This window comes from Nycticebus coucang, chromosome 6 (assembly GCF_027406575.1).
Source record: "Nycticebus coucang isolate mNycCou1 chromosome 6, mNycCou1.pri, whole genome shotgun sequence".
NCBI lineage: Eukaryota > Metazoa > Chordata > Mammalia > Primates > Lorisidae > Nycticebus > Nycticebus coucang.
In genome coordinates, this window is record NC_069785.1 from 77,033,758 (window position 1) to 77,049,382 (window position 15,625).

General features: G+C 51.5%; 1 protein-coding gene across 1 annotated transcript in view; it reads left to right on the top strand.

Annotated features, from left to right (window-relative positions):
• Window positions 1–12,847, top strand: part of LOC128588721 (coiled-coil domain-containing protein 33-like) — a 54,265-nt gene extending 41,418 nt beyond the window's left edge. Inside the window, exons 11-12 of the mRNA XM_053595562.1 lie at window positions 9,720–9,914; window positions 12,779–12,847. Of these exons, the coding sequence (XP_053451537.1) occupies window positions 9,720–9,914; window positions 12,779–12,847 (264 nt within the window). The remainder of the gene's footprint in view (window positions 1–9,719; window positions 9,915–12,778) is intronic.
• The last annotated feature ends 2,778 nt before the right edge of the window (window positions 12,848–15,625 follow it).

Here is a 15,625-nt window from a genome sequence, read left to right on the forward strand (position 1 = left end):
GTTTGGGCTGTCCTTGTGGATCCCATCTGCCTTAAGTTCACCCTCATCAGTCTTGGAGATGGCTCTCTGCTGGTGTAGGAGCCCTTTGCCATCCTTCGCCCTAAGAGGTGGCGGGATAGCATTGAGAATTGATGCATGGTCAGATGGCATTGCCGCTAAGTCTGAAGGAGTTCATGCCCTTCTCCATCCCCCACCTCCACCTTCACTAAAACACAGCCATTGTCCTCCATACAACTGCAAATGTGTGGAGTACCTCTCCAGAGCAGATGCTATTCTGAATTTTAGGGATATTGCATTGAAGAAGACAAAAATATAAGGCCCTCTCATCATAAAGCTTGCATTCTTAGAGAGCAGGGAATGTGGACAATGAACAAATAGTTTGTCAGCAGATATCAGCCAGTGAGGAGTAAGCTGAGAAAACTCAAACAAGGAGATGTGATAGGGCATCCTTGGAGGGATATTTGGATTCCACGCATTAGCCTGGTAAGGTTACGAGCTAAGTTGCTATAAAAAGAAGACAAGCGTCCTCCCATTTCATCCGCCTCAGGTGTTGCCTGCAACTTCATGATGGAAGAGACATGGTCTTCATCTCTGAGTCACAGCCTGCAGGAAGGCGGTGGCAGGGCTGGGCCTATTGATTCTTCCACCACTTAAACCAAGCACTGCTTAAGGTCCAGGAGCCACCACTGGGTGCCTGGAGATTTTAGGGTCCTTTGGACATTCCAGCCGCAGAGGTCTTGTGAGAGTGAGGATCTCACGCCCCTCTTGTACCTGGTCAACAACTCCATCTTAAGGACAGCTCTTTGCATGTAGTCAGACAAGGCATTACTGTCACAGAGCAGAAGTGCTCCAGAGGAAATCAATATATAAGCCTTATTTGGAAACAGTCCCAACCGAGGACACAGCCCCTTTCCCATGAGCCTCCAGGTTGAGGAGGTTTGGGCACAGGCTGTCCTGAGTAATTGGACAGTTTGGTGAACACAGCCTGCCCACACCAACTGCTTCCACATCACCCATTCTCAGAGCTCTCAGAAATGTCCATACAGGTAGACACTGCAGAGGTCTCTCTAAGCAGCCCCACCCCGGACAGGAAGCTCCTTGGCAACATCCCCCACAGGTGGCCATCCAGCCTCTCCTGCTCTGCCCTCACAGGGAGCTCACGACCTTCAGAAGCAGGCTCGGTGGCTGAAACCGAGTGAATGAGTGATGGAAGCACTCAGTTCACACTGAGCCCAAGCTGCCTCTCCAGGATCTCCCTCAGCCCCACGCTACTGGCTGTGCCCCCTGGGGCTACAGGGCAACCCCAGCAAGCCTACTAGGTGGATCACGTAGTCAGCATCAAGCATCTTCGGGGGCAGACTGGGTAGCAAAGCCCACAGTCTTAGCAAATGGCAAGAAGTGGTAGTCTCTCACCTCTTGAGATAATTGTATTTCAAGGTGATTTGTTTTTTTTTTTGTTTGTTTTGTTTTGTTTTGGGTTGTTTTTTTTTTTTTTTGCTTTTTGTTGTTGTTGTTTGTTTCTTTGTTTGTTTATTTTTTGGCCGGGGCTGGGTTTGAACCCGCCACCTCTGGTATATGGGGCAGGTGCCCTACTCCTTTGAACCACAGGCACCGTCCCTCAAGGAGATTTGTTGATGATGGGTTAGTTTTTACCCTGTCATGGAACTTCTCTGTAACCATTTGCTGTGTAGGGTGATCTGTCTTAAGCTGGATTTCTGTGTGTAGGTAAATAAAAACTAGAAAAACAAGCAAACTCACCTGCACACAGAAAACTTCCCCTTATTGCACATTCAGTGGGGGTTGGCCTTTGAGGTCCTTCTGGCTCTGAGAATCCACATACACGTGAACAGATAAACCTTTGGTCTCCTCCATGCCCCCTCTGATTTCAGCCTTTTCACTTTGAAGAGGGTGATATGGCCCCCTGGGAGTCTGCAGTCCTCCAGGCTAAGCAGCCTGGCTCTTTAATGAACGGGTTTCTTGATCCCATGGCAGCCTGGGTGCCTCTAGGTTGCAGCCAGCCTCTTTGAAGTGAGGCCCATGCTGACCAGGTTTCCTGGGCTGACCCGTGTGGATTGGAGCCTGGCAAGCACACAGTAGGTACTCACTGTGTGAGTTCCTGCAGCTCTGCCTGGAAATGCACCTCCCCAGAGGTGGGATAAGTTCATGATGTCATGTGGGGGTGTGGCAACATTTCCTCTCTTGGGGTTGGGGTTTAGGATCCATTGTCTTGCCAGGTGGGGCTCGGGGCAGCAGGCGAGGTCAGGCTCCTCAGATGTGTGGCCACCCCTCCTCGGCCCACAGCTGAGAGATGCTGGGAGGACATGAAACCCACCAGCTTCCTGCGATTTTAGCACAGGGGGAGTGCATTTGAGGGAGGAGGTGGTAACATGATGCCACCACTGAGGGAAGGAGCAGCTTCCCAGTCCCATCTGACCCTTCCCCACACTCTCTCCCTCAAAGGAAGGTAATGGGGTGAATCTTTGATGCTGCTCTGGTGGGTTTTTTTCCAAACTAGTAACAAAGCTCTCTCTGGGGACAAGGCTAGCATGGGGACAAATGGTTACTGAGCAAATGTAGCAGGGAGGGCAGGGGACAGGCAGAATGATGGTATCTTTTGAAGAACTCTCATGAACTTTTTTTTAAACCCACGCATGACAGCCCTGGGTTGGTCCTTAGAGAAACCCTAACACAAACCTGCCTCCATTTCCTCACCCAACACAGCTGCCTGGAAGGACCAGTATCCAGGACAGCACAGACATCTCAACCGGTTCTGTCCTCTGGAAGGCTCTGTCCCCATGCCCAAAACACCAGCTCTGAAAACACTGCTCTAAGGACGCTGATGGATCCAAAGAGAGAGCCCCTTTCCTCCCACCACCTCACAACCTCCCCCACCCGAAGATCTTGCTCTCCTGTCCTCATTGTCCCAGGTCAGATGCTAGGAGGTAAAGGAGACAGACCTGCCCCTCACCCAGCTCCCAGGCATCCTTTCCTTCACCTGCTCAGGTTCCAGACCCAGTCTAGAACTCTTCCCCTCCAAAACAAAAGAAGCCGGAGACGGGCAGGAGAGAAATGAAAACCTGGGCTTTCCCAGGGGCCAGGCTAGCCCTGAGGTCACAGATGTTCGGTGTGGAGACCGAGCTGGCCATCACACTTTAAAAGGCATGCACCTGCTTTCCACAATGTCCGAACGAACCCCAGTAGTGCCCTTGGGGGCAATGTTGGTCCCCCCCAGTCTTTTGATGATGATGCAATTCCTCCCACGCCCTCCACCTCCGAGAGAGGGAGCTGGACATTCCCTCCAGAGCACACACAGAGGTTCTACAGAGTCTGCTTTCTCCTTTCTCATGACAGGATGCCCATTCACTCCCAGAAAGCCCTCCCCCATCTCTGCCAGCTGCCTTATAAACCTCTTCCTTCTGTCTCTCTCTAGAGTTCTCCCCTGTCTCAGGCTCCAGAGAAATCAGTTCCCATGGCCATGTCAGCCCTGTGGACGCTTGCAAACTTCTTATGACGTCTCCAGCCTGAACTTGCTCTCTTTCCTCTGCCTGCTCTTTGTCACACTCAGCCCTTGACATTCATCCTGCTGGTTGTCTGTTCTTTACAACACGCCTCTTGATGTGTCCCCCAAGACTATGGGGCCTGATCAGCATTGGTGGGTAAAACAGGACTATCTCCCTTCTCTCTGAACGCCTTCTCCCCTTTGGCACAGCCATAGTCTAGTGTCCCGTCTATTTTAGTGCTTACCAAGGCCGTGAGGCTCCACTTAGAGCCAGGGTCCGGCTCTGCCTCAGTGGGAAGGCGGCTCAACTGCACTTTGCACCTCTGCTGCTCTATTTGAACTCATACAGGGTTTCTCTTCCCTTGTAGTATTTTGTCTTCTTTGTCTCACCTCATCTTTTAGGCTTGAGATCATTGTGGACCCTAGTTTTATTATGTAACACCTTCAAGGTCCCTCCTCTACCCCAAGCCCAAGCTCCAAATTGTGTGTGGATGTGGTCAGGAACCTTTGGAGCTGCATGCGACATCCACAATGTACATCCTTCGACCTGGGTTTGAATCTTGTATCTTCCACTTGCCCTCAGCCACCGTGAGCTTCCTTTTCCTCACAATGGGTTTGTCATCCCCACTAGCCAGGAATGTAGTGAAGATTGGAGACTGGAGAGCGTGCACAGTGTCCTGCAGACATGCGTAAAGGGAGCCCTTCATGGCATTCACGCAAGTTGCTGATAAACATGCTGAACTCATCAGGGATGTAGACAGGGCTCCTCAGGGAGGGGGGAACAGTGGAGCACTGTGAATCAATCACTCAGCACCCGCCCCTCTTGACAGCTGCTCCACCGGCTTCAGCTTCACGTCCATAAGGACACCAGGAGGCCTTGTCAAGTGCTGAAGATAAACATCACCAGCAGCACATTTGGTCTCACAGCAATTTTCAGAGAATGAAAAAAATGGGGAAGAGACAGATATTCATCTTTCCAGAGGCCAAATTTGCTAAATTCCCATGTACCTTGCCCTGAGCTGGGAGTTGTAGAGGAGACGGAGAAAGTGAAGACCAGCTCCCAGGCCAGGGCAAGAAGGGCTGATACCAAGAACTACACTGCTTCCAATTGTTAGTGATCGGGAGGCCTGACTCAGGTTCCCAAATGCCTCACCAGCCACAAGCACCTGTGCTGACTTGAGAACGTGACCTGCAAATCCCAAAGAGGTGGAGCATATTAAGGGAGGAGGCAGAGATGGCTGAGGAACCTGGACATTTCAGACCCTCCCTTCCCCTGCTCTACTCTCTTTATGCACCCAGTGCATAATTGGTAGATTGAAGAAGGGGGAGAGAAGGAATAGAGATGTGGCAGAAGCTTCCAGATCAAACTTCTCAGAAACTGGGAGCTGATCTTGAGATTTTCCTCATCTCAAAGCCCAACCCAGACCTCGTTTCAGCCAAACCAGATGAATTCCTGTCCCAGCCAAGGTTGTCCTTATATAAATTCATTAACCAATGATTAGATTCCTAGCCCATGCCAAGCAGTAAAGCACCCTGACAGATCATCACCACTCATCTCGCTGATCTTAGCTGGTGCCTTGCGCATACAGAGGTCAGGGGAGACAACACAGACAGGCATGGTTTGAGCTCTGCCCAGACAATGGCTTGGAAATTGACAAGGCAAGGGTGTTTCAGGCAAAGGGACCCCATGTGCAAAAGCACAGTAGCATGACAGTGTACAAAGGACGTGACATGTGGGGACTATAGTGGGTGGGGAGACAGGAGAGCTAAATGGGACCTAGGTTGTGGAGGGCCTGGATGCCAGGATACAGTGTTTGGACTTTGTCATGAAGGTCTTTGAGCAGTAGGATGTGGTCTGATCTTTGAAAAGTCTCTCTAAAAGTGAATAGTGGGAACCCAAGGGAAAGGATTAAATGCAGAAAGAGCAGGATTCAGGCTAACAAGAGTGAGCACACAGTCCATCCACTGAGCCACAGGCAGGTCTCTATTAAATACTAGAATCCCTGGCAGGATTTTTAAAGATCTTTATCAGGACTCCCCTCCCCCGACCCCACAACTTACTTTTAGATTAACTCTCTGACACCAATTCTGGCAAAAGAATCATGGCCCCATCAGGGATTAACACTTGGATCCTTCTTGGCTGGGAGACAGACTCGAAGCTTCAAACCCCACTGCAGCTGCACAACCAGGAGGGATACCATAAATGAGGCTCACCATATGCAGGGGAGGCAGCAAGCCCTCATGGAGGGGTCTGTTGTCTGAGCCTCACCTACAGCTGAAGAGATAAGAACCTACAACTGCAGCTACAGGAAATGACAAAGCAGTGACTGATCTGGGACCCGCTGCACAGGACTCATTACAGTGCTTGCCAGCAGGCGAGAGACCCTTATCAGGGAGAAAATTACATCAGGCCTCCTGAATTACTAGAGATTGGAAGCAGATTTCTTGGGACGCACTTTGTTAGATACCTAATGAGCGGGATACAGGCGGGCAGAGCCCATAGCTGGCTGGGCGAGGGACAAATGTCTTTGTTAAACAGAATTTGTCAGTTTCCTCTCCAGGCTCCCCGGGGAGGGTTCAGGGCCAGCTAATTGAATTAAGAGCATGTGCGCTCCAGCAAGAAGGCTCAGGGCGGGGCAATAGGCAGGCTGTCCAGAAGGCGGGTACTTTCAGCACCAAGGACAGCAGCTGCAGACTGGCCTGTCTGTAATTGCCAGGGCAGGCCGGAACTGTTGCATTTTGCATGATCAGGGATCCAGGGGATGAAGTGGGTCAGAGGGAGGCAGAGGATGTTGGGGGAAGGAAAGAGGTGACTTAAAAAGCCTCAAGCCTGTGATGCCATTGGCCTGGTCTGTCTCGACAGACCCTGCTTTGCTGTCAACAGTGAAGGCTGGGAGGCGTGAGGAAGTGGTATCTTCCCCCTACTATGGCATGCATACGTGGTGTGGGCAGCTACAGCAACATAGGGAATGGTAGGTTCAGTCTGAGATAGTGCGTGGCCATGCATCGCTTTGAGCTTTCAGAGTCAGTCTCCAATTACAGCCCTAATGAAGCAGGATACGCTGCAGCCACAGAGCCACAGAGCCAGGGGCCACTTGTCAGCCCCAAGCTGCCCCAGCAGGTGGGGCAAGGCTTGCCAGGTAGAAAAGCAAATAAGCAGACTTGTGGGGTAGGCCAGGAGCCCCCACCCCACCTGGAGGAAAGGGGGACTGGAAAAGCCAGGCCAGGCTGGGACTGAATGGGGAGGAGTTAGTCTCCAAGGCTTCTCCCTCCCCCCTTCCTCTAACCTGATCACCACCCTAGCAGCCTGACCTCTCCTTGTGGTCTCAAACAAGCTTTCTTTCTTGAGGAGTGAGGAGGTGGGAACATAATACCCTCCCCCAAAACGTGGGCCAATTGAAGCTGAAAGCCAGGAGAGGCAATGCTGGCCATAAAGAAAGGGAAATATTAGGAAAATGTAGACCCTAGAGAAGCCCTATGTCCTCTTGGTATCCCTCATTCCAAGAAACAAAAGCAATTGCCTTGGGTTTCCTTTATACAGTCGGTGATGTTTAGAGGTCTAAAGATTTTCCTATAAATTCACCCACCCATCTTGCCTCCAAACCCCAGGCCAAGATGAATCCTGGCAAAGGGGAATAGGGCAGGAGAAAGGGAATGTGGGTAGGAGACCTGTGGGGTAGGAGCTACTGGCATGAGGCAGCAGATCTTGACCAGGACCCGCCCCAGAGGAGGGCATGAGCCACTGAGTTTTTTGGCTGGGATGGGAAGGACAGACTAGATATAAAGTCTGTAGATACCCTGCCTCGCCTTCCCTCCTTCTCAGAACAATGCCCTGCCCACGAGACTGATGGGGTTAAGGCGCTGGTCTGGACTAAGGGGTTGGCCTCATCTTTATTTTAGCTTTGTGAGGAAGTTAAATAAATTATACATAGTAAAATTCAGAGTCCACATAAAGGTACCCAGTGAGTGCCCAGTTCTTGACCAGGGACTCAGGAAATGTCAGCTCTGGGTCATTGAGCTGGCCCAGCTGGGGCTGGGACCACACAGAGTGGACATCAGGGAGGCAGCCTGTGGGGGAGGGGCCCTCTCGGCAATTGTCCCTGCTTTCAGTACTGATGGAGGCACCTCTGGAGACCTCTCCCTTGATTTCATTACTCCTACTTCCTCCGCTAACTGGATTAGATGGCAGTCTATGAAACCCAGGGCATTGAGATTGGCTTTCTGCCTGGAAATGAGAAGAAATATCATTATGGGTCCTGAATCAGCATCTCACCCCAGCCCCAGGGGCCACCTGCTCAATGGGGAGGTGGTCTTTGCCCTGTCTAGTTACTCTTTCCTTCATTCTCTCTTGCATCTATCTATCCATCTAATTTGCATTTGGTAGTTCTCTGTGGCCAGTTGGGTGTTCAGCTGTTCTGAGCAGGAGACAGATGTACTTTTTTCCATATGAAACACACAGACATTCAGAAAACCCCAAACTGTCTGAGTCAAATGCTGCATTGGGTGTATTCATGTCAGTGGGGAACCTCTGAGTGAATCCCACCCTCCCTAAATCAGAGCTACCAAAAAGACCAGGTGGGAGAGACATCCAGGCCCACAGACAGAACAGGTCTAGAAGTTGTGGCCATGTGGTACAGTAGGTGCCTGCCAAAATCAGCCTCAGGGCACCAAGAGCTCATCTCCCCATTCCAAGAGTCTTATTGTAGCTGTTTTTCTTTGAAATTACCTATTTGTGTGCCCACTGGATTGGGCGGGGGGGAAGATGAGACCCAGGCCGAACTGAATGTCTCTGGGTATTTGTATGACTGTTCTTTACTCTGAGGACACAGCCTAAAAGGGTTTCATGTTAATGAGTTCTGTGCACTAAATTTTATTTGAAAAGGGCATAAAAAAATAATCATTTAAAGAGTCCCAGTTATAAAGAGATGGACCCTGGCTCAATCCATCCAGCTCATCTGTGTGAATTTTCACACAGTTTCCGCTTAAAGAGAAGCCCACCTGGACTCATTCTCACTCTGGTTGTTCAAGGTCAGATGTCTAACCCCCAGTGCTCTGTCCTGCTTGGCACTGCGCCCGTTACTCTATTTGTTTCTAGCACAGTACTCTACACAGTAGACTCATTTCCCTGCTATGTGGCCAACAGGGAGTTCCAACAGATGACATAGGGTGAGACTGGCATCTCTACAACCCCCTAGACTGTGTGATTCTTTTAGGGATAACCACAGATTTCAAACAGATCTTTAAGAGTAACCTCTCCTCAAAGGGAGCACAGACATGCCCCTAAGCATAAGGAACTTAAAAGTTTTTCTGGAAAAACAAAAATAGCAAGCAAGTCTAGAATCAGTAGTGTAAGAGCACAGATAATCAGTTCTGGGCAGGAAGAACCCAGAAAAGCTGGTAGCAAATGTGATCTGAGGCATCAAGGGGTCCCCAGGGGCTGGTACTTGTGAGTGGGGTTAAATTTTACACACCCAGAGAGGAAAGCGATAGTCATACTAAGGGAGAAGGAGGGGAAGCGGGGAAAGAACATGAAAGTAGAGGCTCACCAGAGAATATGAAAGAAGAGACTCTGTTTAGTGGGTGGTAAGAAGAGAGAATAATGGAGGAGATGAAATGGAAAATAACTCTACAGAGCAAAGGGTGTCAAAGAGTTGAAGCTATTACCACACTGAGTGTGGGAGTCAGAGATGGTATTGTTTGTTCTTTCCACAAGTATTTGTTGAACACCTACAATGAGCCAGACACTCGCGTGGGTTCAGGCACTGGAGGAGGGAGGCACTTAACATGTAATTCCATTTTTTGAAAGTTAACATTCTAGTAGAGTACTATGGACACAGTAAAATGGGGGAAAATGTGGATATTGGAAGTGGGGTTACTTCAAATAGAGTGAGTCTCTATTGCAAAGGGCAGGGCCTCTCTGAGAAGATCACGTCTGAGCTGAAACCTGAATGATGAGAAGGGGACAGCCATGTAAGGATCCAGGAGACCGTTTGCTAGAGAACAGCATGTTCAAAGGCCCTGAGGCAGGAAAGATCTTGGCTTATTGGAGGAACAGAAAGGATGGTGCTGTTGGGGCCCAATGAATAAGGAGCAGGTGGTTTTGCATGCAAGGCTTCCTGAGCAGTGAGTGGGGGAGGCTTCAGGTCTAAAAGGTGTACTTATGTCAGGGAAGCACAGAGACATGGCCTGTCTGAAGGTTCTCTACACCTTCTCTTCTCAGAGGCCAGAAAAGTTCTTGACGCAAAACAACACCAAGGCTTTGCCCACCCTGGACCCAAAGATCCTAGATGAGAAGCTGGGAACCATCCGAGAGTCCTGGTCCAAGGCCACAACAAGCTCCACAATGGACTCCAGCACGCCCTCCTCCTCGGTGGCAGAGGAGGAGTCTCCAGTGTCAGAGATGGCCCGAGATACAGTGAGTCTCTGTCCTGGCAAGGAGGGCTGAAGCAGTGATGGGGGTATGGGGAAGGGGCTCCACTGCCACCTGTGGGGCTAGTTCACACCTCAAATGACAAGTAGGCCTCCCTTTAAACATACTCTGTATGTGAGCTGCCCCAAAGACAAACTGGTGCAAGATGTGGCTTCTCCATTTTACAGTCTCTTCACCTTTTGAATGGAACTCCCATGTGATTACACTTATAAGCCAGGGTTCCATTTACTTGGGTAGTTGTCAGCTTAGACCTTCCTCAGAAGCATGGCCACTGGGTAATGGAACACCCCCCAAGAAGTTTATTTTAATGTGTAAAATTGGGGCTCCAAGAGCAGAGGACACCTGTTTTGGTTAGAGTTCATGTCCTTGATCATGGGAGTTGGCATATTTTCCTGTTGCTAGCTGACCAGATGCTCAGAGGGTGCCAGGTAGTGCACTTGAAGTGGAGTCTTAATTTGGTAGGGCTCAGCACCGGGTCCCTACCCCTGGATGCAGAGCCAAAAAACAGGCCACCAAAAAGACAGTCCAAAGTCCCCAGCTGAGGCACCACCCAATGACACAGGGAATCCATGTGTGGCTTCCTCCCTTTTTCTGTAGCGGATCTCATGGGGAACGCTGCTCTGAAAGGTTCTGAGAAAAGGTTCCAGACAAGCCACCAGCCTATAGGGATGCCTGGAGCAACCTCCTCTCAGGATCTGCCCCTCTCCACTGACAGCCTCTTTATCTTCCCTGGCACTTCTGCACCTTTCTGGAACATGTCCCACCAGACAAATAGAAGGGCTGCTGTCTGCTGGAGCAGGGCCCCCCTGTCAGGCCACAGCACCTATGGGCCATCTTCTACAACTCCTGCCTCTCACCTCTGCCCTTTGGGGAAACAGCCCAGACATAATTGCATTGAAAACAAAGATACAGGCTTGGCTCCCGTAGCACAATGGTTACGGCACCAGCCACACACACGGAGGCTGGCAGGTTCAAACCTGGCCCGGGGCCAATGGTAACAAAAATAATAGCGCGGCATTGTGGTGGGCACCTGTAGTCCCAGCTACTTGGGAGGCTGAGGCAAGAGAATTGCTTAAGCCCAAGAGTTTGAGGTTGCTGTGAGCTGTGACACCAGGGAGACATAGTCAGATTCTGTCTCAAAAAAAAAAGAAGAAGAAGAAAGAAAGAAAGAAAATAAAGATACAGATCTTGTCTTTGGAGCTTTAGGGCAGCATGAATTCCTGCTGTCCCCAACATCCTGGCTACATGACCTCCCTTCTTGTACCTCTAAGCAGAGGTAGTAAAGGAGTAAACTCGTAAGGGTGCTCAGGGCCACTCCATGCCCACAGACTGTCAGGAGCTAATGGGGAACTAACCCAAGCATGCCCACCCTGGACATCACCCCCGGAACCCCCATCAGTGGTCATGCACCCAGAGAGAGGTTTCCCTGGTCTCTCTACCCTCCCTCTTACTAGATACCTGGCAAGCCTACAAAGACTGGCTGCTAACCCTGGGCTGCTTCCAGGTTAGGTCCACTCAGCCACCACCATGCAGTCCTTGAACTAAAGAGTCTCTGGGCTCCAGGGCCCCGCCCAGACCCAGCCCAACACAGATACTAGTAAGTGCTTGTTGGCAATGTAATAAAACCTCTGGCTGAACAGCAAGAGCACTAGAAATAACACTAGACTGATCCCTTCATTACACAAAGGGTGATAATGGGAGGGCCCAGGGATGGGCAGGGATAGACCTGACCCGCCTTCCTAATGTTGCTGTCCTGTGCTGCCTCGCGTGTAGCCAAGGAAATGGTGGACACCGCAGAGGCCCGTGTGCACAGCCAACCTGGCACCATCAGTCATCAGATACCCACAGGGTATTCAGGGCACAGGGACTGCCCCCTCTCTACCATCTCACTCTGTTCCTCTTTGTCCCTGACTCTTGGCTCCATCCCATGTCCAACCCTGGTTCAGTCCTTCAAAGCAGCATTTCTCTCTTGTGCTCTCACTCAGTTTCTATCTCAGATTTACCAAGCCTGGCTATTCTCCCCTCTGACACTTTGCCCTACTTGAGTCCTAAAGGCCCAGGTCCCCAGCTCCAGCTCCCACCCACTAGCCAGAGCCCAGAAGGATCAGGGCAGGACCCAGACACACACATTCATGTGGCCCAGAGCGCCTGGTGACAGGCCATAGAATGTAGGCGTGTAGCAAAAGTGCATAGCTCCATGAAAGTCACAGGTAGCATGTCTCAATGGGTCGCTGTTCCATAGCAACAGACAAAATTACATAGCAATGAAAGAACTCGAGCGACCGTGAGGCAGAGTGACAAGCAACTGAGTGCAGCCATGGAGTGGTGGAATGTCCTTGCATAGCAATGGCTCAAGCCGTAGAATGATGTCACAGCCCTGCATTGCAGAAGGATGCAAGGCACAGTCACAGAACACCATATGTAAGCCCCAGACAGAGTCACAGAGCAGCAAAGGACACATCAATAACCCTGGGACACACTGAGTAGCAATGGCATGGTCACAAGGTATGCAGCTCCTGGACATGTGGTCGGGACTGGTCACGGCAACAGAGTCTGGGGGTAAAGCAGCAGCCCGGAGACATGCACTGGTTGTGTAATAACCAACAGCAAACTGGTTCCCTTAGCTTGTGGCATTGTCTCCGCCCTCCCACGAGCATCTCGGCTTCACCTGATTTCTAGAGCAAGGCATTTATGTCTAGTCCCATCATGCGTTCCCCCAGCCCAGGAAGCAATTTTGCCCTGATTCCCTTCAGAGCCTACTTTAGCTTAATTGAACATTTTCTGGACAGAGGAGCAGCTGGGGAATGGAGGCAGAAGCACGGGGATGAGGTCTGTGCCCTTCTGTGCAGGTGCTCCCTGCTGCCCTGCTCCTCCCAGCCCCTGAGTGTGCCCGAACAGCCCCTGAGGGCACCTGTTGATCTGCCTTCATCCTCCAGCTGCTACCCAGCCATGTCTTCCCATCTCAGGACACTTGGCTTTGACACAGGCCTTTCTTTTTTTTTTTTTGTAGAGACAGAGTCTCACTTTATGGCCCTCAGTAGAGTGCTGTGGCATCACAGCTCACAGCAATCTCCAGCTCCTGGGCTTAGGCAATTCTCTTGCCTCAGCCTCCCAAGTAGCTGGGACTACAGGCGCCCGCCACAGCATCTGGCTATTTTTTTGTTGCAGTTTGGCCAGGGCCGAATCCGAACCCTCCACCCTTGGTATATGGGGCCGGCGCCCTACCCACTGAGCCACAGGCACCACCCTGGCACAGGCCTTTCAAGTGCCATACTGTCAACTCGATGCAAAGCTCTGGTCCTAGATGGGTCCACTGAGGTCAGGGTCCCAGGGGTGTGGTCTTAGGTCAAGTACAGGATCTCAGGCAGAGGCTTCTAACCATCTCAGGAAGCATTTGGTAAGGCTTTTAAGTGCATGTGAAGAGTGACATGTTAAGGGTCATCCTGAATGTGGCAACTTACCAAACATTAAATGACCTGTCAGCATTTCCCACTCATCCCCTAGACACCCTGAAGCCACCTCACGCTGAGCCAGGTCAGGTCTCTGGACACCAGAGTAAGAGCAGGGAACCTGAGGGGCTCCATGCATCTCTAGACGGGTCCACTTCCACCTGTGTGTACCTGGGCTCCCCACTCCTCCAGCCAGTCAGAAAACCAGGATTCCCCACCCCGCCAGGTGCCCAGCCCTGTGTCCAGCTTGCGGCAGGGATGAGGAAGACGACATCAAGGCCTCCAGCTCTGGAAATTCCCCAAGCGGATAGGAGCAGGCTGCACACAGGCAGACAAGGAGTAGCCAGTGCAGGACGACCAGGCAGAAGGATGTAGTTGAGGCGATGAATCTTTTATTTAAAAATCGGATTAATATGGGAGTGCATATGATTAAATGGCATGCTTTTGTAAGGTTAAAAGTCCAGGTTGTAGTTGTGCCCTTCACCTAGGAAGTTCACAACATACCCGTGCAATGTACCCATCGGGTAGGAATTGACAGTTTATCTTCTTAACTGCCACACTCAGCCAGCATTGCTGGGCACATCTAGTAAGCCCTTGGTAAACAAGGGAGAGGGAGAAAGCTGGAGCAAGGAAGGCCTCCGCGTAGAGGTGGGCTGTGCTTGTGCCGAGGTTCTCAGTCACTATCAAAGAGTGTGTGTCCAGTGTTGTTCCCAGGACAGAAATTCAATCACAGGTTTGCTCCTCTCTCTCTATCCTCCCTCCCTTCTCTTTCTCTCTTTCCCTCCCTCCCTTTGCCTTGCTCAGAGGAGGCTGTGGCAGAGCAGAGGGCCCTCATACCAGGAGATGAATAATTGACAAGGGTGTTAAAAGATTCAGTGGAGTTTTTCCAGCCTCCCCACACTGGAATAACTCATTTCTTTCATTCTCTCTTTGAAAGCCTTGCCCCCTCCCTCCCTCCACCTGTCTCTTCCACATCCCCGCCTCCCTCTGAGCACAGAGCTTTTGTTCCTCTTCCTTTCCTGAGTCTGCTGGACCCCAGAACCTGCCCTTGGCTCTTTAAGTCTACTTTCCCAGCCATCCCACCACCTGTGACCTGCCCCCCAGGGTAGTAGGTTGATGTCAGCTGAGAGGCAACATTTCGTGGGTACAGGGAGGAAGGCAGGCCATGGCTTCTCCAAGGCATGATGCAGCAGAGAGAGGTAGGCGGCTCAGGCCCCAGGAAGACAGGCCTCCCAGCCCAGGGACACCTCCCCTCTCAGGCAGGCAGAGTGCTACTGCTCTGTCATGCCTTCCCCGGGAGCTCGGAGACTTGGTGTCCCTATGCCTTGATTTCTCCATCTATAACACAGGAGAGCTGTTTACCCTACCCTAACTAACCCACAGGATCAATTGGGACAGGTAAGGCTATTTTTTTGTTGCAGTTTGGCCAGGGCCGAATCCAAACCTTCCACCCTTGATATATGGGGCCGGCGCCCCACCCTTCAGAGAGGGAGCAGAGACACCCATGTGCCTAGTCCTTTGTGTCTTCCTGGCATGGCCCTAGGGTGACCAGCCATCCCTGTTTTCCCAGGACGGAGGGGTAGGGGACTTTCAGTGCTTAAATCAAGATAGTCCCAGGCAAACCTGGATGGGGTCACCCTGCATGGCATGGAAACCTCCCTTGCTCCAGGCCTGCCCCATTTGAGCTTGCCACACCGCCTCCCCCTTTCAGCACCCCCCATGCATGGCACAGACCCTCTGCCCTGCCCAGCCCAGTCCGGCTCCACACTGCTCCCTGCACTCTCGCTGCTTCTTGAACTCCTTTCCCTTTTCTGGGCCTCAGTTCCTGCCTCTGTCAGCTAAGGTGGTTGGAGCAGATGTTCCCAAGTCCCCTGAGCTCCTGCACTGTGGCCAGAGCCTTGGTCCTGCCCCCAGGCCCACTGCCAGGCTGAGGTCTGCTGCCTGGTGAGGCTGACAGAGGTTCAGTCCCAGCCTCAGTTCTCTCAGCACCACCTGGTGGCAGGTGATGTGTCCTGAGCTGGTGCCTTTTGCAGCAATCGACAGTAGTCACCATAGAGGGAACCCGGGGCGTGCCTGGACGCTGCCCAAATCGGTGGCAACAGGGATCAGGAACATCAGCTGGGTGTTCCCTTCCCTGAGGCCAACCTGGGAAGCAGGCAACATCAGGTCCTGAGAGTACAAGTCCCACCCGGGGACCCAGGCCCTTTGGACCCACAAGGGCAGAGAAAATAGAAGAGAAAGAGACAG